The sequence below is a fragment of the Rhinatrema bivittatum genome, chromosome 4 (genome assembly GCF_901001135.1).
Source record: "Rhinatrema bivittatum chromosome 4, aRhiBiv1.1, whole genome shotgun sequence".
NCBI classification, from domain to species: Eukaryota; Metazoa; Chordata; class Amphibia; order Gymnophiona; family Rhinatrematidae; genus Rhinatrema; species Rhinatrema bivittatum.
In genome coordinates, this window is record NC_042618.1 from 186,128,484 (window position 1) to 186,153,134 (window position 24,651).

General features: G+C 47.8%; 1 protein-coding gene across 13 annotated transcripts in view; it reads left to right on the top strand.

Moving 5' to 3' along the window:
- BPTF (bromodomain PHD finger transcription factor) overlaps window positions 1–24,651 on the top strand; it is a 278,159-nt gene that overhangs the window by 191,494 nt on the left and 62,014 nt on the right. For 11 of the 13 annotated variants that reach the window (XM_029599363.1, XM_029599362.1, XM_029599352.1 and 8 more), the window contains 4 exons: window positions 8,072–8,198; window positions 9,364–9,581; window positions 10,291–10,516; window positions 23,273–24,246. In XM_029599363.1, the coding sequence (XP_029455223.1) occupies window positions 8,072–8,198; window positions 9,364–9,581; window positions 10,291–10,516; window positions 23,273–24,246 (1,545 nt within the window). The remainder of the gene's footprint in view (window positions 1–8,071; window positions 8,199–9,363; window positions 9,582–10,290; window positions 10,517–23,272; window positions 24,247–24,651) is intronic. The other 2 variants (XM_029599355.1, XM_029599365.1) reach the window with 1 other exon arrangement.

The window sequence follows — 24,651 nt, forward strand, 5'->3', positions numbered from 1 at the left end:
TCAGGCTCCAGCAAACAATGGACATGCATTTCCCTATGGGGGATTGTTTGTGAGTTTAAAAAAAAAAGAGAAAAGAAAGAAAGGAGATATCAAGAAGACGTTTATATAGCACCACTTGCCTCCTGTGGTGATACCACTCTGTCCCTCTCTCAGTAGAGAGCCTTCAGTCTAGTAGCCTTGGTGGCATGGACGAGATTACATTAATAGTTGCAGGCTCAGCGGTGAAGGCTTTCAACCTCTTCCCCTGTAGCTAGGACCCGTTCCTGCTATCAGCCAGAGAGGGCTGAGCTCAGGTAACAGGTTTTTATTTTGTATTAAAAAAAAAAAAAAAACCAGGAGTAAGAAGAACAGGAACTTGCTAGTGAGAAGTTTTCTTACCAGGTCTGCTTTCCTCGGAATTCAGCTTTCCCACTCACATTTCTGGGGAGTTCTATGAGGTGTGGAGATTTGTCAGGCACTGCGGATTGAGCAGCCCTTGTGGCTAGGCCCTGTTCTCAGGCTTTTTGCTGCATGGTAGGCCATGATGTTTAGTTTGCTTGCCTTCCCTGTGTGCCATTGATGCGCACATGCGCATCTCATTGTGCATCCATTGCCATGCTTCCCATTGTGGCGCGTGGTTTTGTGGCTGATGGTTCCTTGGTCGCACATCCTGTGCGTCCAAGTTTAGGTGTCCTTCCATCTGGACGTACAACTTGTGTGCCTAGCTTGGGCGTTCCTTGAGCACGTGTAACTGGATGCATGGTTTGTTCGCCTACTTTGGGCGAGAATACGAAGCACTTGTACCTGGGTGCACATTGTTTGTGCGCCCATTTTGGGCATGGTTCTTACGTGCAAGTAACTGCACTTTTTGTATGTCTAGCTGGGCGCATACCTCAGCCTGTCTGAGCGCATTTCTACCATGGCACCGATGGCAAAGAAGTTTAAATGCTTATTTATTTGTGCTGCATGCCACATCAGCGCAGTAAGACCAGAACTTTCCTTAAGCCTGTGTCAGTGCTGCCTGGATGCTTGTGGGGATTTGTCTCTTTCTGATTTGCCGGCAATGGTTCATCTTCTCTGTATTGATCCACTAGCCAGGTCATCAGGGGAGACTCGCTTTCTGGATGTCAGTTTCGGGTATATGTGGTCTGGAATGGACCCATCCTTCTTTTCCTGGGTGGAATTCTTCCAGGGATTGCAGACATTTCTACAGGGGCAGTTGTCTGTGTACAGTACCCACTAGTTTAGGACCGTGTGCGCAGAGTTCTCTGGTGCCTGCCACCAAGTGTAAGCGCCGAGGTGCAGCTTGGCCTGACAAGGTTCGAATGCTCATGGATCGAGATGACACTGATGATGATGGCAGTGGCTCTCCTGTTGCAGAAGGGGAGATTCCCCCGGATTTGGAGCCACATAGAATTTGTCTGTTTCTTTCATTGAGATGAGTGGCCAAACTTGATCGCTTAGACCTTTCAGGCCCTCAGAGTGGCTGGGACTGACGCCTCGGGGATTCAGAAGGAGGACTTCCTTTTTGATTAACCTATGCAAGGCCTTATGTTTCTTACCCCTTCTGGACGTGATTTAAGAGTTGATTGATCTGGAATGGGGTGCGCCAGAGGCGTCTTTTAAAAGGTGAGCGTGCCTCAGCAGCTTTATATTGCTTGGATTCGCAGGCCAGAGAGCAGTTGCGTTTCCCTATGGTGGATACCTTGGTGTGTTGGGTCACAAAACAGGCCTCCATCCCGGTAAAGGGAGGTGCAATTCTTAAGGATGCTCAAAAGAATTGAGGCTATTCTAAAGCATGCCTTTGAGGCAGTGGCAATGAACTTACTAATTGTTTCTTGTGCCCTGGTAGCTCGAGCTACCTTGTGTCTTTTTCAAGAATTTGGCAGTGCTGCTTCTGACAACGGGCTTATGGTGGATCCAGGTGCTGCCCTCTTAGTTCATGCGGGCTGTGACCTGGTTCGCACAGCTGCCAGAGGAGAGCTGCTTCTGTTGTTGCAGCCAGGCAACTGTTGTGGCTGCACAACTGGTCAGCAGATACTATTTCGAAGTCTGATCTTACCAAGCTGCCCGTCAGGGTTCGTTTTTATTTGGCAGTGAATTGGAGGAAATGGCATGTAAATGAGGTGAAACTCAGACCCCTCACTTGTCGGGAGGGTAAGAAGCTGGTTTCTCGGTCTTTTTGGGCAAGTGGCTGCTCTTGAAACTACTGGCATTTTTGGCCTTATAGGGGAGGTTCTTCCCATAAGGCTTGACCCTTCCACAAATCTAAGTCCTTTCACCCCTGAGGGCCTCGAAAGGGTATGGGCTCTGGAAATAGAACTTCTCAATCTTCTCAATGAGGATTTGTGAGCTTACCTGTTAGTGCAGGAGATAGATGACCACCTACCTCGGCTTTATTTCAGGAGGATCCAGATGACTTCAGATCGGTGGTTCCTTGAGGTGGCTCGGGACGGGTATGCTCTAGGATTTCTTTGCATTCCTCGGAAGGGTCCACTTGACCCATATTGGCTCTCAAGATCTTCAGTTGTCATTTGCAAGTTGCTCATTTTAGGATGGAAATAGTGCTCTCTGTCATGAAGGCAATACAAACAGGGATCTTTGGATCTGAAGGAGGCATGTCTGAATATTTCCATTCGCTGAAAACATCAACGGTTCCTTCGATTTGCCATTCTGAATCATTACCAGTTTCAGGCCTTGCTTTTCAGGTTGGCCCCTGCTCCCAGAGCCTTTTCCAAAGTCATGGTATTGGTAGTGGCAGCCTTACGCAAAGATGGCATTATAGTTTACCCTTATCGGAACAACTGGTTGATTTCAGTCAAGGGTGTGGAAGATACTCTTCACGCTTCTCACAAGGCAGTGAATCTGGGTGGTGAATCTGGCCAAGAGCAATTTGCAGCCAACTTTGACTCCAGAGTATCTTGAAGTTCATTTCGACTCAAAGCAGGACAGAGTATTTCTGCTGGAGATTCCAAAGGTTGATGGCTCGAGTTCGAACCCTGCTGAACACTATTCACTCGAGCGTGTGGTCTTATTTACATTTTCTAGGATTGATGGCTGTTGTCTTGGAAGTAGTTCCCTGGGCAAGGGTGCATATGTGACCCCCCCCCCCCCCTTCAATGAGTGATTCTTTCCCGATGGAACCTGCAGTCGCAGGACTACGTGGTGAGGCTGCTCTTACCCTTAGAGGTGAAGTCTCAATTGCAATGGTGGTTACAGGCGGTTCATCCCGAGAAGAGAATTTCCCTTGGAGACACCAGATTGGTTGGTACTCGTGACAGATGCGAGCCTTCTGGACTGGGGAGCTCGCTGTCAGGAGTTGATGGTGCAAGCTCGCTAGAATACAGAGGAGCAACAGGGGAACATCAACAGATTAGAAGCGCCGAGCATCTAGAGGCTTGAGCGGCCTAGATAATGTCAGATAATGAGGTGACTGTTTCTTACATCAATCATCAAGGTGGAACAGAGAGTCGTCAGGTGGAGATAGATATGCTCATGGTGTAGGCAAAACATCATCATATAGGCATATCCGCCTCACATTGTCGGAAAGGACAATATCAGAGCAGACTTCCTCAGCAGGAGAAACTTGGACTTAGGAGAATGGGAGCTGGCAGACTAAGCCTTTCGGTTCTTTGTGAACTGCTGGGGCCTACTAGACCTAGACTTGTTGGCCAATTTCAACAATATGAAAGTTCCATGCTTTATCTGCCGCAGACTGAACCTAAAAGCACTGAGCAGAGACACTCTCACTCAGGAGTGGCCATGCAGCGCCCTGCTGTATGCATTCCTGCCCTGGCTTCTGATGGATAGGATTGTCTAGATGATTGCAGGTCACACCAACATTGTTCTTTTAGTACCTCTGGATTGGGCATGAAGGCCATGATATGCTGATCTCCTGAGGCGGCTGGTGGGCAGTCTCCTCAGGCTACCACCTTGGAAGGATTTGTTGTGACAAGGACTTATCCTACACAAAGATCTGGGTCGATTTTGTCTTGCGGGTGGCCATTGAATGAGATCTGTTGTTGAAGTGGGGATATTCACTTGCAGTGATTTATATCTTAAGGCCAGAAATTTTTTCTGCTTCCCTAGCCTAGATTAGAGTTTGGAGGGTTTTGTCAAGGCCTGGTGTTTTGAATAAGGCTCTTAACCATTTAGGGTGGATATTTCTTTACTTTTGGAATTCTTACAGGATGGTTTGCTTAAGGGTTTCGCCCTTAATACTTTGAAAGTTCAGGTTGCAGCCCTTGCTTGATGGAGGGCCTTTGTCTTCCCATCCTAATGTGTCCTGTTTCTTGAAGGGAGTTTAGCACTTCATCCCCCACCCTTTGTGGCTTCTGATGGGACCTTATTTGGTCCTGGAATTCTTGATAGGTCCTACTTTTTGGCGCAGCGTGTGCTTTCCTTGCAGCTTGCCTTCCTTGCAGTTAATCTATTCAACGTGTTGGATGTCCAAGCAGCAGGCTTTTCTTGCTTGAGCCTTTTATGCGTGTGACTCTGGGAGCGCTACAGCTTCGGATGGTGCCCTCATCTTTTCCAAAAGTTTGCTACATCACTTGGAGGTGACTAAATCTGTTGGGTAGTTGGATCGCCTGTTTGGGCTTTATGGTGGCGGTGAACAGGGAGCACCAGCAACATGAGTAACAGTAGCCCGTTGGGTTAATGAAGTCAATACAGCTGCCTATGTGGCTGCTGAGGTTGCTTTGCCGAAACAGATTAGACCACATTCTACAAGGGCTCAGGCGGTATCATGGGTGGAACTTCATTTGCTGTCGCCAGACAAGATTTGCTGAGCGGCAACATGGTCATATTTGCATACCTTTTCCAAACATTTCCACTTGGATGTATGGGCTAGGGAGAACGCCGCATTCATGCAGGTGGTTTTGACTGGACCGCTGACAGCCTCCCGCCCTTTTCGGGATTAGCTTTGGTACGTCCCACTGGTGGGATTGACCTGCTAGAATGCAGAGGAAGGAGAAATTACTACTTACCTGATTTCCTTTCCTCTGAGGGCAGGTCAATCCCAGACCCACTCTAGGCTGCTGATGTTTAAATTTGAGCTAGCCTTTTCAGGGTGACATTGCAGTGTGTGATTCCTGCTCTTCGTTGAAGACTTGTAAGTCTCTTTTCTAGCCCTTTAGTTTACTGCATAAGTAACTAATTTTGTCTGAGCTCAGTGTTCCCATTGGGTTGGAAGCATGAGTGGTTGATTGTTAATGATATTCAAGTATAATCAGTTTGTCTACAGTTTGGCTTTTTCAGAAAATACTGACGGGCTGATGTCAGGGTGGGACTGTGTCTGTAACATCAGCTTTTGCTCTGACTCAGTCTGCTGGCAGAGATGCATAACCCACTGTTGGGATTGACCTGCCATTATTAGAGGAAAGAAGATTCAGATAAGTAGTAATTTCTCCATATAATAAAATACAGCAACTCAAATATTTGTTTTTATTTTTGGATAATTAAATCACCACTGTTCAGCAGATGGAGCTTTTTAGCATGCCTCTAAGTTATCAGCTACTGTTTGATGATTGATGTTAGGTTTCCTCACATTTAAACTTTTAAATGCAAAGCTGAAAAAAATCCTGGGCACCTAAAATTTGTGGCCTAGCATCCAATGGAATATACAAGGGCAGGGTGCAAGCTGAAGAGAGGAAGTTGGTGGCAATTGCCATTGGCTTGACTGGGGAGAGGAAGTCAGTGTCTTGCCAGAGGGATCAAAGCCAGTGAGATGAAGTTGCAGTAGCCGGGCCTTATTGCTGGGCTGCAAAGGAAAGTGCTGGCAGGGAGGAGGAGAATGCCTGGAGGGGGGAGGGAGAAGAGAAAATTCCTGGAGGAGTTTGGGGGGAAGGGGAGGGTTGGGAATTGCCTGGAGGGGAGAAACTAGGAGGGAAAGGTAAAGGAGGAATATAGGAGGTTGGGTAGAGAGAATGCCTAGAGGAAGGAAAATATCCTGGAATGGATGTGAGTTTAGTAAATGTTGCCCGAAAAAGTGGTCCAAGTGGTCCATCCAATCTGTCAGCAATCTTTTGGGGGTTTTTTGGTTTGTTCTTGGAGTAATTGTTGCTCTGTGCAGGTTACTCCAGTCAACATGAGTTACCCTTTCTTCATCTCCCATCATTTAGCCATGAAGAATCCCTTTTAAGCTCCATTATCGCCTTTGTCCTCACTACCTCTTCCGGGAGGGCGTCCCATGCATTTGCCACCCTTTCCGTGAAGAAAACACTTCCTGATGCTGGTGCTGACTTGACCCACTTGGAGCTTCATATTATGATTCCCTTGTTCTGTAGTTCTACTTTCCATCAAAAAAAGTGTGATTCCTGTGCATTTTTAATACCTTTCAGGTATTTAAAAGTCTGTATCCGATCACACCATCCTTCCTCTCCTCCAGTGAATACATATTTAGGTTCTTCCATTTCATCTTTTGGTGCTTACCCACACCATTTTAGTTGCCTTTCTCTGGACCACTTCCATCCTATCTCTATCCTTTTTGAGATATGGTCTCCAGAACTGAACACAGTACTCAGGATGAGGCCTCACCAACGACCTGTGCAGGTTATGCCTCTCTCTGTGTAGCCCAGCATCCCTCTGGTCTTGTCACATTGCTTCACCACCTTCAGATCATCAGATACTTATCACCCTGAGGTCTCGCTCACAGTTCATGTACATCACTTTTAAACACCCCCCCACACACACACACACACACCATATCACATACAGCTCCTTTGGATTTCTGCACTTCAAATGCATGAGACTGCACTTAATTTAATCTCAACTTTCAAACCTTCGACTACTCCAGATTTTCTTAGTTTTCATTCTCTACTCCTTCAGGTATGTCCACGCTATTGTAGATCTTAGTGTCATCCATAAAAAGAAAAACTTTTCCTTCTAACCCTTCTGCAATATCGCTCAAAAAGATAATGAACAGAACCAGTCCCTGATACACTTCACTTATCACTCTTCCCTCCTCAGGTTCCATTTACGATGACTCGCTGTTGTCTGTCGTCATCCAGTTTCTAATCCATTTCACCCCCTTGGGACCCATTTCCAGGCTTTTCAATTTGTTTGAATCTCCTATGTGGCACAGTATCAAAAGCTTTGCTGAAATCCAAATAACTCGCATCAAGTGCACTTCCTTGATCTAATTCTCTAGCCCAGTGGTTCCCAACCCTGTCCTGGGGACCCCTCAGCCAGTCGGGTTTTCAGGATATCCACAATGAATATGCATGAGAGAGAATTTGCATGCACTGCCTCCATAACATGCAAATTTTCTCTCATGCATATTCATTTTGGATATCCTGAAAACCTGACTGGCTGGGGGGGTCCCCAGGACAGGGTTGGGAACCACTGCTCTAGCCACTCAATGAAAAAAGTCAATAAATTTGTCTGGCATGATCTTCCTCTGGTAAAAACCATGTTGCAGATAGTTCACTCTTTTCCTTCAGAAGCATCTCCATTAGTTTTCCCACTACCAGTGTAAGGCTAATTGGCATGTAGTTTTCTGGCTCCTCTCTGCTACCATTGTTGTGAGGTGGGACCACCTCCACCTTTCTCCAATTTTGCAGCACCATTCCTGTTTTCAAGGATCTATTGAACAGGTCTTTCAGCAGTCCTGCCAGCACATCTCTGAGCTCCTTCAATACTCTGGGATGTATCGCAACTGACTCCATGGCCTTGCTCACTTGCGGTTTATTAGTTCCACCAAAACACACTTTTCTGTAAATGGAGTGGTATATAACCTGCTCCTATCCATGCTCTTGCTCCAGGGTTGAGGAAAAAGTGACCTGAAGCAACAGGAGGAAAAGGGTGGAGGTGAATCTCTGGAGTAGAGAGAAACAGAATAAAAGGAAAAATAGAAAGAAAAAAAAAAGAAAAGTAGATTAAAAAAAAGAGCAAAATAGTCAAATGAAAAATTTAGAAATGCGAGAGTAATTTCCCTGGCTCTTAAAAATGTTTGGCTGGTGCCTAAGTTTCCTAAATATTTTTCCACTCTTGCTTTAAAGTGGTAATCAGCTTGGTAGACCTGCCTCTGCCCTATTTGGATTTTTTTCTGCCCCTGCATCATATAATTCTGTACACCATATGTTATGTTTAGGTGATCACAGCAGGAACCCCGCTTCGGCCTGGTGTGACTGTGATAAGGACACCTCTCCAGCAGTCTGCACTAGGGAAGACCATCATTCGAACACCTCTAGTAATGCAGCAAGGTATTTTGCCAGCTAGTAAGGTTCAATTTAATACTTAAATTTTCAGTGCTTGTCATAAACTGCATCTTCATCTACCATTCACTCTGCATGCTGTGTATATCATTAACCATCATCCTCCAGAATTAAAACATTTGTCTATCATGATTGCATGAATTTATTATCCTGCTGTTAACTACTATGGCAAAAGTTTCCGCATTTTGTATGAATGGGTTTCTCTTTTTTTTTTTTTCTTTTGATGTATATTGGATGTGGCTTGGGGCCCTGCAGTTGCCTCCTGCTTCTTTTGAGCTTTCTTCTTGATCAAAATCAGCTTTCCATAGGCTTCAACACTATAAGCCTTCATTTATTTAATAATAATTTAAATTTGATTATGTGCAAAAAAGATATAATATAAATTTAGTTCCCATTAAAAAAAAAAAATTAGCCCCACTCTCGCATACAATAATCAAACAAAAACCCTGAAACTTATATCCCCTTTCACCCCTCCCCCCATAATCCTCCATACAACCTTAATTTTCATCTATTTTGGGGGGAATTTTTTCCCTTGTTTATCCAACCTCTGCCCAGTCTTTGTAGCAAAAGTCCTTGGTCAAAGGGGGGAGGGGCCTTCTTTCCCATAGTAAGGACCACAAAATTCAGCCTTTATTATTTATTTACTTATATTCTGCCTTTCAGGCATTTCAAAGCAGATTACATTCAAGTACTTTTCCTCTAAGAAAAAAACCAAATAAACTCACTGAATACAGAAATGTCAGAAAATTCTGCAAACTTGCCACAGAATTGCCACAGAATCTTGAAAAATCTTCCACCGGAAACCGGGGACACTGGCCATGCAGACAGCTGTCTCTCCAGAACCCAGTATACGTACATACTAGTGAGGACTGAGATTTCTTCCCCATCTTGGGCTGTAAATGCTGCCTCCACAGCATTCCTAACCCTAGCTGCCTTGAGAAGCAGAAACAAGCTTCAGGAGTCAAACCCAAGCTTCTCACAATGAGCCCTGGGCCACCCCTTCTTTTCCCTTTTGTTACATCATTCAAGCCAAAGATGCCGTCTAAAAATGGGAAAAGCTAAGCTTTCTTTAATACTTCTTTAATACTTAAGGAGCAGGAACCCAATGAGGTACAGTTGTGGCTGTCAGATGAGTGTATCTGTGTCACAAATCTTGCTTCTACTGCAGGTCAAACCCAACAGGTAGTAACACAGATCATCCGAGGGCAGCCTGTGTCTACTGCAGTGTCCAGCTCCAGCACAGTTTCTTCAACTACAGGGCAACGTGTAGTAACCCCAGGCACTCCTTCACTGCAGCCATCGGTTCCCATACCGCAGCCCCCTCGTCCCCAGCAGGGGCAGGTGAAACTAACCATGGCTCAGCTTACACAGCTGACGCAAGGGCAGGTAAGCAAGAGGCAGAGGCCATCACTGGAGCATTTGTATTGCACTAGCCACAGAGAAGAAAGGAGTAACAGCTTGCAAAAACACCTGGCAAACTACTACAAGAGTGAGAGAATGAGCAACCTCTGAATTGGATGTAAGGTTGACATTTATATGGTAGCACATTACAGCATGGGAGATGGCAAGGGAATAGGAGGCACAGAGTGAGCAAGTAAAAGAAATCCATATCTTCTGTGTAAGTACAGGACTTCAGATTGCTACAGAATTAACAGTAGCACTCTCCCTCTGCCAATCAAAAATCATTGCTAAGCACTTCTGTAGAAATTATTTTAATTATTACATAAGTCCCTTGAATCCACATTTGCAGCCATGTTAGCAAGAGTCACAAATTCTTCGCACTTCAGTCTGATCGGTGTTAATTATAACAGCACACTCAAGTTTGAGCTAATTAACCATGGCTCTTCCAGGGGTTCAAAGGGAACAATGTAGAGAGATTAACTTTTTTTAACTTTAAAATTAATAGCAAAATGTCAGTATTTCCACATGCTTTGTTTTATCTTTTGAAATACTGCACAGTACAGTATAATGTACTTTTAAGGAAAGAAGAAGGGAGGGTAATGTGACCTCATTAATTATACAGTAAATAACTGGTGGGAATTGAATATCATTTTCAGCATTTTTGTATATTTGTTTTTAATTCCTTTGTTTGCAGGGTGGTAGTCAAGGTCTAACAGTGGTAATTCAGGGGCAAGGTCAGACTACAGGCCAGTTGCAGCTGATTCCTCAGGGAGTGACTGTGATTCCAGGCCCCGGGCAACAACTGATGCAAGCTGCAATGCCCAATGGGACAGTCCAGAGATTCCTCTTCACCCCACTGCCAGCAACATCCACCACAACTAGCTCTGCTGCTACAACCACACTTTCATCCTCAGCACCAGGTATGTACAGAAAGAAAATTATAAAGGAATCTTTAATTGTGAAGGGCACAGACGGTTGCTTGGCTAGAAGTGTGATCAGACGATAAGGCTATCGCGGAAAGATTAAATGATTTCTTTGCTTCGGTGTTTACTGAAGAGGATGTTGGTGAGGTACTCGTACTGGAGAAGGTTTTCATGGGTAATGATTCACATGGACTGAATCAAATCACAGTGAACCTAGAAGATGTGGTAGGCCTGATTGACAAACTGAAGAGTAGTAAATCACCTGGACCAGATGGTATACACCCCAAAGTTCTGAAAGAACTCAAAAATGAAATTTCAGACCTATTGGTAAAAATTTCTAACCTATCATTAAAATCATCCATTGTACCTGAAGACTGGAGGATAGCTAATGTAACCCCAATATTTAAAAAGGGCTCCAAGGGCGATCCGGGAAACTAAAGACCGGTTTGCCTGACTTCAGTGCCAGGAAAAATAGTGGAAAGTGTTCTAAGCATCAAAATCACGGAACATATAGAAAGACATGGTTTAATGGATCAAAGTCAGCATGGCTTTACCCAAGGCAAGTCTTACCTCACAAATCTGCTTCACTTTTTTGAAGGAGTTAATAAACACGTGGATAAAGGTGAACCGGTAGATGTAGTGTACTTGGATTTTCAGAAGGCGTTTGACAAAGTTCCTCATGAGAGGCTTCTAAGAAAAGTAAAAAGTCATGGGATAGGTGGCGATGTTCTTTTGTGGATTACAAACTGGCTAAAAGACAGGAAACAGTAGGATTAAATGGACAATTTTCTCAGTGGAAGGGAGTGGGCAGTGGAGTGCCTCAGGGATCTGTATTGGGACCCTTACTTTTCAATATATTTATAAATGATCTGGAAAGAAATATGACGAGTGAGGTAATCAAATTTGCAGGTGATACAAAATTTTTCAGAGTAGTTAAATCACAAACAGATTGTGATAAATTGCTGGAAGACCTTGTGTGACTGGAAAATTGGGCATCGAAATGGCAGATGAAATTTAATGTGGATAAGTGCAAGGTGATGCAAATAGGGAAAAATAATCCATTCTATAGTTACACAATGTTAGGTTCCATATTAGGTGCTACCACCCAAGAAAGAGATCTAGGCATCATAGTGGATAACACATTGACATCGTCGGTTCAGTGTGCTATGGCAGTCAAAAAAGCAAGCAGAATGTTGGGACTTATTAGAAAGGGAATGGTGAATAAAACGGAAAATGTCATAATGCCTCTGTTGCTCCATGGTGAGACCACACCTTGAATACTGTGTACAGTTCTGGTCGCCGCACCTCTAAAAAGATATAATTGCGATGGAGAAGGTATAGAGAAGGGCAACCAAAATGATAAAGGGAATGGAACAGCTCCCCTATGAGGAAAGACTAAAGTGGTTAGGACTTTTCAGCTTGGAGAAGAGATGGCTGCGGGTGGATATGATAGAAGTGTTTAAAATTACGAGAGGTCTAGAAGGGGTAGATGTGAATCTGTTATTTACTCTTTCAGATAATAGACTAGGGGGCACTCCATGAAGTTAGCATGTGGCACATTTAAAACTAATCAGAGAAAGTTATTTTTCACTCAACGCACAATTAAACTCTGGACGCAACAGTACCCCCCTTCAAAGGGCCCCCTCCAGACCTCCTACCTGGTCTTGGTTTCTGAGGATGCGTTCTGTGGTATTGCTGAAGCATCTCTTTATCCATGATATTTGCCAAAGGTTCCCAAGAGTTTTCTTCAGATCCATAACCCTCCCATGACAGGAGGTATTCCCATACTCTGCCTCTCTTTCTCACATCAAGAATAGCATCTACCTTGTATTTGATGTCTTCTGCATCAATAGGTGAAGGTTCAGGTGTCTTGGTGGAGAACTCGCTAAGAACTAGCGGTTTCAGTAGTGAGACATGGAACGTATTATGAATCTTCATCGCTAGAGGAAGTTTGAGACTGTACGTAAGAGTACCCAAACGTCGAAGGATGGAAAAAGGTCCGACAAAGTGTGGAGCAAAACGAGCTGATGGTAGTTTGCCTCTTAGATGTTTTGTTGACAGCCAGACTTTGTCACCAGGCTGGAATTCAGGAGCCTTGCAGTGGTGAACATAATAGTTCTTAGCTCTTTGTCCTGCTTTTTGGAGCATCTCTTTAGTCTTACTCCATAGTAGTTGGAGTTCTTTGGCAGTAGATTGAGCTGCCGTGGATGACACTGGAAGTGGTAAGGGTGGTAAAGGTAGTCGTCCGTAGACCACTTCAAATGGTGTTGATCCAGTTGATGCTGGATGAGAGTTGATTGCAAATTCAGCCCAGGGCAACAGTTCAGCCCAGACATTCTGATGTGTACCAACGTAGGCACGAATGAACTGCTTGTATCCTATTCATTCTCTCCATTTGCCTGTTTGACTGAGGATGGTATGAAGAAGTGAAGTCGAGAGAGATATCAAACTTCTTGCACAAAGCTTTCCAGAACTTAGATGTAAATTGAGCTCCTCTGTCTGAGACGATGTGCTTTGGCATGCCATTTAGACGAATGATGTGAGTGAAAAGCTTTGCAAGCTCCGTGGCTCTCCCTGGCTTGCCCTCAGCCATGAAGTGAGCCATCTTCGAGAAACGTTCCACTGTAACCCAAATGGTGGTGTTTCCTCCCGAGAGAGGTAAGTCTACTACAAAGTCTGTAGCAATGTGAGTCCAGGGCTCGTCTGGTACTGGCAAGGGTTGAAGAAGGCCCCAAGGACGTCCAGGCGGTGGTTTCTGTCTGGCACAATTGGAACAAGAAGCAACATAGGAGAACGTGTCTTCCTTCATGGTGGGCCACCAGTAGTACTTCTGTAGTTTAGCCAGAGTTCTGCGCTGACCAGGGTGTCCAGCCAGTTTAGAATCGTAGGCCCATGCTAACAGCTTTTTCCTTAGGTTCCTGGGTACAATGGTCTTGCCTGCAGGTACCGGGTGAGTAGCTGACAAGATAACTCTTTTCGGGTCAGTGATATGTTGTGGTTCATCAGGTACTTCCTCAGAGAGGAATGAGCGAGATAGGGCATCTGCTCTGACATTCTTATCTCCAGGGCAGTATTTCAGCACAAAGACAAATCTGTTGAAAAACAGGGACCATCTCACCTGCCTATGGTTTAGGCATTGAGCGTGACAGAGGTACTTCAGGTTTTTGTGATCCGTGAAAACAGTGATCTGATGTTGTGCAACTTCAAGCCAGGGGCGCCACTCTTCGAACGCCATCTTTATCACCAGTAGCTCTTTATCCCCAATGCCGTAGTTCTTCTCCGCCGGCGAGAAGCACCGGGAGAAAAAGGAACATGAATGCAAGGTCTTAGTATCATTGGACTGGCTTAGCACGATGAAGGCTTAGCACGATGAAGGGCCGGGTCGGATCCGGATGTCGAAGCATGGCTTACTTGAGAAGGCATCTTTCAGTTTCTGAAATGCTGACAAAGCTTCCGTAGACCAATTGGCGACATTGGCACCTTTCTTAGTCATTGCTGTTAAGGGAACAGTTAGTGAGGAGTAGTTCTTGATGAATGTTCTGTAGTAGTTGGTAAATCCCAGAAATCGTGTGAATGCTCTCCAGCTTCTGTGGGTCCATCTGGAAACCTTTGTTGCAAACAATGTACCCTAAGAAAGGTACTGTGTCCTTGTGGAACACGCATTTAGACAACTTTGCGTATAGGCGGTTCTCGCAAAGTCTTTGCAACACTCTTTTGACATCTTCCAAATGAGTGTTCATGTCCTGGGAAAATATCAAGATGTCATCTAAGTATACGACAACACATTTGTAGAGTAGATCACACAGAATGTCGTTCATCATGTTTTGGAAGACAGCCAGGGCGTTGCACAGGCCGAAGGGCATCACTAGATATTCAAAGTGCCCATCCCGGGTATTGAAGGCTGTCTTCCATTCATCACCAGAGCAAATGCGAACTAGGTTGTAGGCTCCCTTGAGATCAAGCTTGGAGAATGTCAAATAGCTCCAAGATGAGTGGTAAGGGATAACGGTCTTTCACAGTGATCTCGTTTAGACCTCCATAGTCAATGCATGGACGCAATGTTCCATCCTTCTTCCCCACAAAGAAGAAACCTGCGCCGGCAGGAGATTTGGAGGGTCTTATGAAGCCTTTCTAAAGGTTCTCCTGGATGTACTCAGACATAGCTTTGTTCTCTGTAATGGAGAGAGAGTAAAACCCTTCCTTTGGGTGGTTCAGTGTTAGGCTTCAAATTGATGGCGCAGTCGTAGGATCTGTGTGGAGGTAGTACGTCCGCAGCTTCTTTGGAAAATACATCTTGAAAAGATGCATACTGAGGTGGCAACCCAGGCATCAACGGGGTAGTTGGCATGCAGGGTATTGGAGAAACTTCCATCAAACATTTACCATGGCAATCTGGACCCCAACGTGAAAGCTCCAGAGTGGCCCAATTGAATTGAGGCTTATGCTGCTGCAGCCATGGTAGCCCCAGTACTAAAGAGTGCATGGCCTTCTCTAGTACAAAGAAGGAAATAGTCTCAGTGAGCTGGGTTACTTCGCCCGGTAAGGGCTCCCCATGAATTGAAGATAGGAGTAGTGGAGACGTCATGGTGGTGGTGGGGATCCGCAAGTGCTCCACTAATCATTTCAAAATGAAGTTGCCTCCTGCCCCTGAGTCCACTAGGGCAAGAGTCTGGTATTCTAAGTGTTCGCAGATTAAGGATACAGGAAGAGAGAGCAGAGGAGAGGGAGCAGTTAGACCTAAAAAGAGTCCTCCCACAGGACTTAGGTCTGCCAGTTTCCCAGACATACAGGGCATGTTTGTACAGCATGACCAGCTTGTCCACAATACATGTGTTCTTCTCTCTTTTGAAGTCAGGTAACTGCGGCCCAATTGGATTGGTGGTTCTTCACCCGCAACTGGACCCGAAGGAACAGGCCTGGGTGTTGAGTTAACTCGAGTTTCACCCTGAAGGGGTCTTCTGGGAGTCTTGGTCTCTTGAACCTTGTCACGAATTTGGCGATCAATCCTTGTTGCTAACTTCACCAGTTCAGCCAAGGTCTCAGGCATCTCACGAGCTGCCAGCTCATCTTTCAAATGAGAGTTCAGTCCTTTAAAGAAGAGAGTCCTCAGGCATTTAGGCTCCCAATGTAATTCTGATGCCAGTGTCTTGAATTCTATGGTGAAGTCTAATAAAGGTTTATTACCTTGCTTCAGATGAACCAAAGAAGATTCTGCAGTTGTGTGCCGGGCAGGGTCATCGAAAACTGACCTGAACAGTTCAAGGAACCCGGCCAGATCCTGTAGGATAGGATCATTGCGCTCCCACAGCAAAGAAGCCCATGCCAACGCTCTTCCGTCCACATAAGACAAAGATGTAGGTGGTTTTGGCATAGGCTGTAGGAAAATGATTAGGTTGCAGGGAAAAGTGCATGCAACATTGGTTGATAAATCCTCTACATTTCCAAACTTCCCCTGAGAAGCGTGTTGGAGCATATAGAGGTACAATTGTCTTGACCGTCACTTCTGGCAGTGTAACTTCTTTACCTGTGTTGATTGGTGAATTCATCTGTGCATGCAGCAGTCAAGTTCTCCAGCACATTCTGCTGTTCGGAGATTCGCTGGGCCAGGCCTGGAATGGCCTGCAATGCGGTGAGCTGAGCTGAATCCATGAAGTTAGCAATCTGTTATGGTTTTGAGGTGTTTGAGTGGATTCTTGGGTACCGTGGAGGATGGCCACGCCCACGGGGAGGAGCCCCGTGAGGAGCCACAGTACTAGGCTAGACTCGGGATGCACAAACACAGAGTTACGTCTTTTTTATTGTACAGCAGATGTATACCACCAGATGTGGCAGTAGTGAGGTAGTCCAGAGGTAGTCCAGGAACCCTCGGCAGAGGGAACCCATCTCTCCGAGATGGTATAGGAGATCCAGGAGTAGGTTCCCAGCATGGTAGAGCTGTAGATGAGACAGACTGAGAAGTTAGATTACTCACTATGTTGGTGGCTGTATGAATGAAGATTCCAGCAGGCAGAAGTCGTTGAATACAGGCACTGTACCAAGGAGAGCAGGCCCTCGAGGAGCGAGTACCTGATCCCAGATAGGCACCTGAAAGAGAGTAAAGAGCCCCCGAGGAGCGGGTACCCAAGGTTAGTGAAATACCCCCGAAGTGTAGAGAGAGCTTCCAGTGGCAGCAGAGAGTAGCTGAGACCAGAGGCAGACTGATCCTTGCTAACTCAATGAGCTAGCAAACAAGAGCAGGCTAAATACCCGGATGGTGTGACATCACTCGAGGGGGACGCCCCCAAGGTTCCCGCCATGACGTGGATAAAGATGTGGGTGGCGTGTACGCGCGCACCCTAGGAGGCCCTTAGGAGAAACATGGCGTGAGGCTTTGCCATAGCTGTTCCGGGGACGCCGGAGAGAGCAGCATACAGACGCGGCGGTAGCCATCTTCCCAAGGCTAGCGGGGAGAGCAGGGAAAAAAGTGAGGCACAAAGGTCGAAGCCGTCTGAGACCGGAAGCAACAGCATGCTCAGCATGCCACTAACCCCGCAGCCACGCGGGTTCCCCCTTAGTCTCATTTTTTTCCGTGGTGCTGTTGCCTCACGGTTTGTGGAGTTCTTCATTAATTTTCCCTTCACGGAAGAAATTCGTTTTTCTTCAGTTTTTTCCCCGCCTCGGGATCCCCCATCGCAAATCGATTCCTCCGGTGTTCGGTAGGTACATTTTTCGCATTGTGGTCGGTTCCCCAGCGACTATCTCCTGGTGGCCGCTGGCCACTGACCACGCATCATCTTTTTTCAATGGCGGCCGGTTTTCGGAAGTGCCCCCAGTGTCGGCGGACTATATCCATCAAGGACCCACATGACGTTTGCGTCCTGTGCCTGGGACCTTCCCATGATGTCAGTTGGTGTCCTAGCTGGACAAGATAGAGCACTTGTTTGGTTCCAAGCAATTGGCTCCATCGATTTCAGTACCAGGTACGTCGAGTTGTGAGGATCGATCTGACTCGGGACCTTTGCCTTCAGTGACCCGCCTCAATGATCAAGGGATCACCCCTCACCGACATCGGGCCATTCAAAGGCTTCTGGATCATCTTCCTTGGCGCCACAGAAGGACCAGGCCAAGCACCGAAGGAAGCATCGACACAGACACAGACGGTCTTCACTGTCCAGTGTCAGCACTGACACCGGAGGGACATCAGCTTCGGCCGAACCCCCTTTGAAGCTGCATCGAGGGGAGGAGGCCCTGTCCTCCTCCAAAACCAGGAGCTCAGGGCGTTCCCCACTGGTTCTGGTGTTGGGCATCGAGCCCCTGCGGACCCGAGTGGAGGCTCCGGTGACGCCCAGCCTGCCTCCTTCTCCTAGGTCGGTGCTCACCGCACCCGCATTTCGAGAGGAGTTGGACTGCGTGGTTCAACAGGCAGTATTAAATGCCCTCCAGGATCTCCAGCAGCCACTGGCGCCCTCCATGTTAGCACCTTTGTTGGAAAGGCTGGACGTGCTGCTTGGTGCCTTACCAACGCAGCCTGTACCAGTGGGTCCTCCGGTGCCCATCCGCCACCGGTCCCTCTCTTCGACACGATCCCCATTCCGGGTTCTTCGGAGGAGGAAGATGCAGCTCGACGCCCGCCATCAGGACAGTGCCATCGGTGCCGGATCCTGTTCCTGACCCTCGAGCCTCCCGCTGCCCCGCCGCCCATCACAGGTCCCAGTGTCCTCGATGCCGGCATATCCTTGTAGGTTTCCCCTCACCAACCATCGGTGCCTGCGCCCTGGGATCTGGGATTTGGGATTTGGCCTTCCTCCTCATCCCAGATGGTTTAGTGGTGAGGAGGAGGTCCCTTACGACCCTTGGACTGATGCCTTCTTCGAGCACTCCTCGGAGGCCTCCGAAGACCTTCTCTTGGAGCCTTCTCCTCCTGAAGAGAGTCGCCGCTTGCCTCCTGAGGACTTATCCTTTGTGAGCTTTGTTTCAGGCAATAGAGGAAGCCGTCCCCTTCCAACTTTTAATGGAAGAGGATGCCTGTCCCAAGATGTTGGAGGTCCTCCAATTTGTGGATGTCCCTAAGGAGGTGGTGGCAGTTCCGGTACACAAGGTCCTCCTAGACCTCCTCTACCGATTATGGGAGCATCTGGGCTCTGTGGCTCCGGTCAACAGAAAGATGGATGCCATTTATTTAGTGCAACTGGCCCTTGGCTTCCAGAAGAGCCAGCTGCTTCACCAGTCAGTGGTAGTAGAATCAGCCCAGAAAAAGGCCAAGAGAGCCCGCCCTCACTCCACCCCTCTGGGGAAGGACCACAGAGCCTTAGACACCCTGGGCCGGAAAGTTTTCCAAGGGGCCATGCTCATCGCCCGAATAGCAGCATACCAGTTGTACATGAACCAGTACAACCGAAACCTCTGGAAACAGGTCCAGGAGTTTGCTGAGGGCCTCCCGCAACAGTTCCAGGAGGGCCTGGAAGCCATTGTCCAGAAAGGATTTGAGGTCGGCAAGCATGAGGTGAGGGCAGCCTACGATGTCTTTGAGACGGCGGCAAGGGTCTCAGCAGCCGGCATTAGTTCCCAGTGATGGGCCTGGCTGAAAGCCTCTGACCTCCATCTGGAGGTCCAATACAAGCTGGCTGACCTCCCCTGTACAGGAGAGAACCTGTTTGGCGACAAAATCCGGGACACAGTAGCTCAGCTAAAGGATCACCATGAAACCCTGCGTCAGTTGTCTACTACCACCTTGGACCCCTGTTCAGCAACCCTCAGGGCTCCACGTAGAGATTCCAGGAAACCATTCTATAGGCAATGGAGATATTACCCTCCGGCCTCACGCGCTCGACCGGCTCGGGCTGTCCCAAAGAGCCACCCCTTCCAGCAGCGAGTACCTCGGGCTTAGCCAGCTCCTCAGCCTAGCCCTGCAGCTGGATTTTGAATGGCACAGAGAGAGGGCGCCCCAGGGCCAGCACCATCCAACCGGCCAGTCAGGGGCCCGCTCTGCTTATTCTCAAAAAGCTGGTCCCCCATTGCCACCGACTGAAGGGTATTATCTGTCGTCGAACTGGGTTACCGCCTGAACCTTCTCTATGTCCCACCAGACTCCCCTCCCTCTCAGGCGTGGAGCCTTGTGGAACATGCAGCAACCCTCGAGTTAGAACGCTTGGCCCTGCTACGGTCCAGAGCCGTAGAACCAGTTCCTATCGCCCAGCGAGGCCAGGGGGTTCTACTTCTCCTCCGCCCCATCCTCTACCTCCGGGCCCTGAACAGGTTCCTCCGGAGGGAGCAGTTCAAAATGGTACCCTTAGACACCTTTCTCCTGCTTCTTCATCGGGAAGGCTGGCACTGCTTTCTCGACTTACAGGACGCCTACGCACACATTGCATTTTATTTTATTTATTTATTTAACATTTTTTATATACCAAAATTCTAGCAACAATGTTGCTAATCATTTCGGTTTACATATAACATTGGAGTGACTTAACATGTGAGTCTTACATGGAACAGGAAAATGAACTTGGAGAAAATTGAATAAATACTTTGGAAATATTTGCGCTTCGTGGTAGACCAGCAACACTTCCAGTACAGGGTTCTTCCCTTCAGGCTTGCCTCCTCACCACGGGTCTTCACAAAGTACCTGGCGGTGGTGGGAGCACACTTAGACCGCAGGGGAGTACATGTCTTCCCTACCTAGACGATTGGCTCATCAGGAGTTCCTTGAGGGAGGTAGCCCTTCAATCCCTGACCTCAACAGTAGGTCTCCTCCGATCGCTAGGTTTTCTCGTCAATTTCTCAAAATCCCCAACTGACGCCATCTTAGTAGCTCCGCTTCATCGGTGCAGATCTGGACACCATGGTGGCAAAGGCATTCCTTCCCAGCGATCGCATAGCCACCCTGGCTGGTTTAGCCAGGTCCATTGCTCGCCAGCAGACGGCCTCGGGCCACCTGCTCTTGAGGTTGCTGGGGTACATGGCGTCCTCCGTGCACATCATCCCGATGGCCCGCCTGGCCATGAGGGTTACATAGTGGACCCTGCGGTCACAGTGGCACCAAGCCTTTCAGGATCTGTCTGCACTGGTCCGGATAACCAAACCGCTTCAGCTCTCCCTTGCCTGGTGGGCACAGGAATCCAACTTAGAAGGGTCTTCCTTTTCGGCCCCTGGCTGCCCAGGTGATCGTGACCATGAATGCTTCCAACCCCGGCTGGGGCGCCCATGTCAATGGCCTCCACACCCAAGGGGGGTGGTCGAAGCCTGAAGCGAGATGCCAGATAAACTTCCTGGACCTTCGGGCAAAGCGGTATGCGCTCTACGCGTTCCAGGACTGCCCATCCCACAAGTCCATCTTAATTCAGACAGACAATCAGGTGACCATGTGGTACATGAACAAACGGGGGCACAGGCTCTTATCTCCTCTGTCAAGAAGCAGTACAGATTTGGGACTGGGCCCTGTCACATTCCATGCTCCTGCATGCGGTGTACTTGGCGGGGATGGAGAATGTGGTGGTGGACCGCCTCAGTCAGTCATTGCACCCCTATGAGTGGTCCCTGAACCCCTCTGGCAGACAACATCTTCCTCCAGTGGGGTCAACCAACTGTGGATCTCTTTGCATCCCCACAGAACTACAAGGTGAGTTGCTTCTGCTCATTGCACACGGAGGGACAAGGACTAGCATGGACTCCTTCACCCCGACCCTGGCGTTAGGATCTCCTGTACGCATACCCTCCAATTCCGCTAATAAGCAAGACTCTTGTGAAGCTACAACAGAGCCTTGGCTCCATGATCCTCATAACTCCGCACTAGCCAAGGCAGGTCTGGTTTCCAATCCTCCGTGACCTGTCAGGCCAGGAGCCAATCCACCTGGGCATCTTGCCCGACTTCATCACATAAGATCAGGGCAGGCTCCACCATCCGAACCTCCGGTCGTTGGCCCTCACGGCCTGGATGTTGAAAGGCTAGTGCTGCGGTCCCTCAACCTTTCGGACAATGTCTCGCAAGTCCTAGTAGCTTCACATAGCCTTCCACGCGGAAGTCCTACCAAGCGAAGTGGGGGAGGTTCTCCTCCTGGTGTGCGGAGCAGGGTCTTGACCCTTTAACTTGTCCCACACCTAGGCTTTTGGATTATCTCTGGCGTCTTTCAGAGTCTGGGCTATAGACTTCCTCAATCCAAGTACATCTGAACGCCATCAGTGCCTATCACCGCGGAGTGGGTGACACTCTGATCTCGGTGCAGCCCTTGGTGGGGTGCTTCATGAGAGGCTTGCTTCAATTGAAGCCTCCATTACGTCCCCCTGTTGTGGCCTGGGACCTCAACATAGTGTTGGCGTGGCTTATGCGGCCTCCATTTGAGCCTCTTTGCTCTTGTGAGTTGAAACAGCTCACCTGGAAGGTTATCTTCTTGGGAGCAGTTACCTCTGCTCGCAGAGTCAGTGAGCTGCAGGCCCTGGTTACCTATCTTCCTTATACGAGGTTCTTCCCTGACAGGGTGGTGTTGGCACACTCTCCCTAAGTTCCTCCCTTAGGTGGTGACTGACTTCCATCTTAATCAGTCCATTGTGTTGCCCACCTTTTTCCCGAGGCCGCACACTCATCCTGGTGAGTGGGCTCTGCACACCTTGGACTGTAAGCATGCTCTCGCCTTTTACCTAGAGCGCACTGCAGCCCACAGGCAGTCCACCCAACTCTGTCTCTCTTGACAAGTATAGGCCGGGAGTTGCGGTGGGCAAGCAGCCCCTGTCCAGTTGGTTGGTGGACTGTATCACTTTCTGTTATGAGCAAGCGGGCCTTCCGCTCGGAGGCCGAGTGAAAGCACACTTCGTGAGGGCTATGGCAGCGTCAGCATATCACTTTCGGGCAGCCCCTATTGCCAAAATAAAGGCCACGACATGGAGTTCTCTCCACACCTTCTCTGCCCACTACTGTCTAGACAAAGATGGTCGGCAGGACAGCGTCTTTGGCCAGTCTGTCCTTTGTAACCTGTTTCAAGTGTGAGAACCCAACTCTTCCTGCCTAAGGGTCAGTATGAGGTTCAGGCTGCCCCGCTGTTTGCCAACAGCACCCCGATTGTTGTGCTTGTTGCACGTTATTGGGTGTCTGTATGTTCCGGGGGCAGCCTGCAGCTTGGTATTCACCCATCTATGAGGACTACCATACTGCTTGTCCTGGGAGAAAGCAGAGTTGCTTACCTGTAACAGATGTTCTCCCAGGACAGCAGGATGTTAGTTCTCAACAAGACCCACAGCCACCCCAAGGGGTTGGGTTCGTCTGCGTTTTGTTTTATTTTTCGCTCGTCTTTTTATGCTTTGATACGAGACTGAAGGGGGACCCCGCGTGGCTGCGGGGTTAGTGGCATGCTGAGTATTCCGTGCTGTGCTCCATCTGATAATGTCGCCCATGTGTGAGGACTAACATCCTGCTGTACTGGGAGAACACCTGCTACAGGTAAGCAACTCTGCTTTATGGAATCGCAAATGTTGAGTTGTAGGATGAGAGAAAGCTTTGATATTAACTTGTGACTCTGGACCACAGATGACCCTACACAGCACTTCGTGTGACTTTTTTTTACATCATGGAAAATTTTTTAAAAAGCCCAGAGCTAGAAATTGGCTGCTTGACTCGGCTTGCCAATGAAATGGCAAAAGGTAAGTGTCACCACTGAAAAGGCTTGTCACTGATATTTTATGCAGAAGAAGAAAAATGCTTCTAACTTCAAAAATATAATATTAGCAATCACTTTAGTTTGTCGGTAATTTGAAATTTACTGAGTAATTTGCTTTTATTTTGTGTAGCAACAACAGAATCGAAACTAATGGCACAAGTGCAGCAGACAGAGGTGCAGCAGAACCAAGCATCCCCACCATTGCAGAGTACAGCCACGCCACAGTCACAGGATCAAGCCCAAACTCAGCCACAAGCACAGTTGCAGCCCCAAGCTGCTCAACCTCCAACTCCAGGGCAACTACAGACTACTATGCTCCAAAGTCAGCCTCAGACTGTCCAAGTTCAAACTCAAGTCCAACCTCTGCCTGAAGTCCAGACGCAGACAGAAGCTCCAGCTCCAATAACTGTTCAGTCTCCTGTCCCATCGGAAGCACAGCCTGCTGTACTGCAGCCAGCAAAACCTCAAGTCACAGTTCATGCTCAGCCCCCAAGTCGGATCCTTTGCCAGTCCCCAGTCCAAAGCCAGCTACAGCCTCGTATCCTCCCCCAAGCTCAGTCCCAACTGCAGACTGTACAGCAAGCTCCAGTGCAGGCACAGCCACAGATTCAAATGCAAGCCCATGCTTCTTTACCAATGCAGCAGCCACCCTCACAACCCCAAGTCCAAGCTCACCTTCATACTCAAGTTCAGACACTTCCAGCAACACAAACTTTGAATCAGATTACTGTACAGTCTCCATCTCGCCCTCAGCTACAGATTCAGCAACCACAGACGCAAGTTATTACCGTACCCCAGCTAGGCCAGCAAGTCCAGGTTTTCTCCCAAATTCAGTCCCATGTTGTAGCTCAGATCCAGGCCCAACAGGGTGGCGTACCACAGCAGATCAAGCTTCAGTTACCCATTCAGATCCAGCAAGGCAGCCCAGTACAGGCTCACCAGATTCAGAATGTGGTGACAGTACAAGCAGCCAGTGTTCAGGAGCAGCTGCAGAGAATTCAGCAGCTCCGAGAGCAGCAGCAAAAGAAGAAGCAGCAGCAGTTGGAAGTAAAACGGGAGCAGGTCCTCCAGGCTTCTAATCAGAGCGAAATTATTCAGAAACAGGTACGGGTGTCAGCAGTGAACCTAGAAGATTTTCATGGCATTTAATGTGTCATCCAGTTTGATTTGTAGTACAGTATCAACTGGGTTTAAAAATCTAAATGCCAAATTTTATGGAAGCTTTCAGCCACCAATTCCATGTGCTGTTATGGTGACATACTGGAATTAACAGATCTATTTTGGTAAAATACTAATAAAGTTGGAGCACAGGTTTTTGTTACACAAATCATTAAACAAATAATGCCCAGTGCCCTTGTTGTAAAATCATTAGACCCTGTCCCATCCCCCGTAGGAGACTTTTTTTTTTTTTTTTTTTAAAGAGCTATCATCTTCAGCCTGGGTCATGTAATTTGTCTCCAAGGCACCTTCCTAGGGAAACACTTGCTTATGTGCACTCAGGAGTTCCCT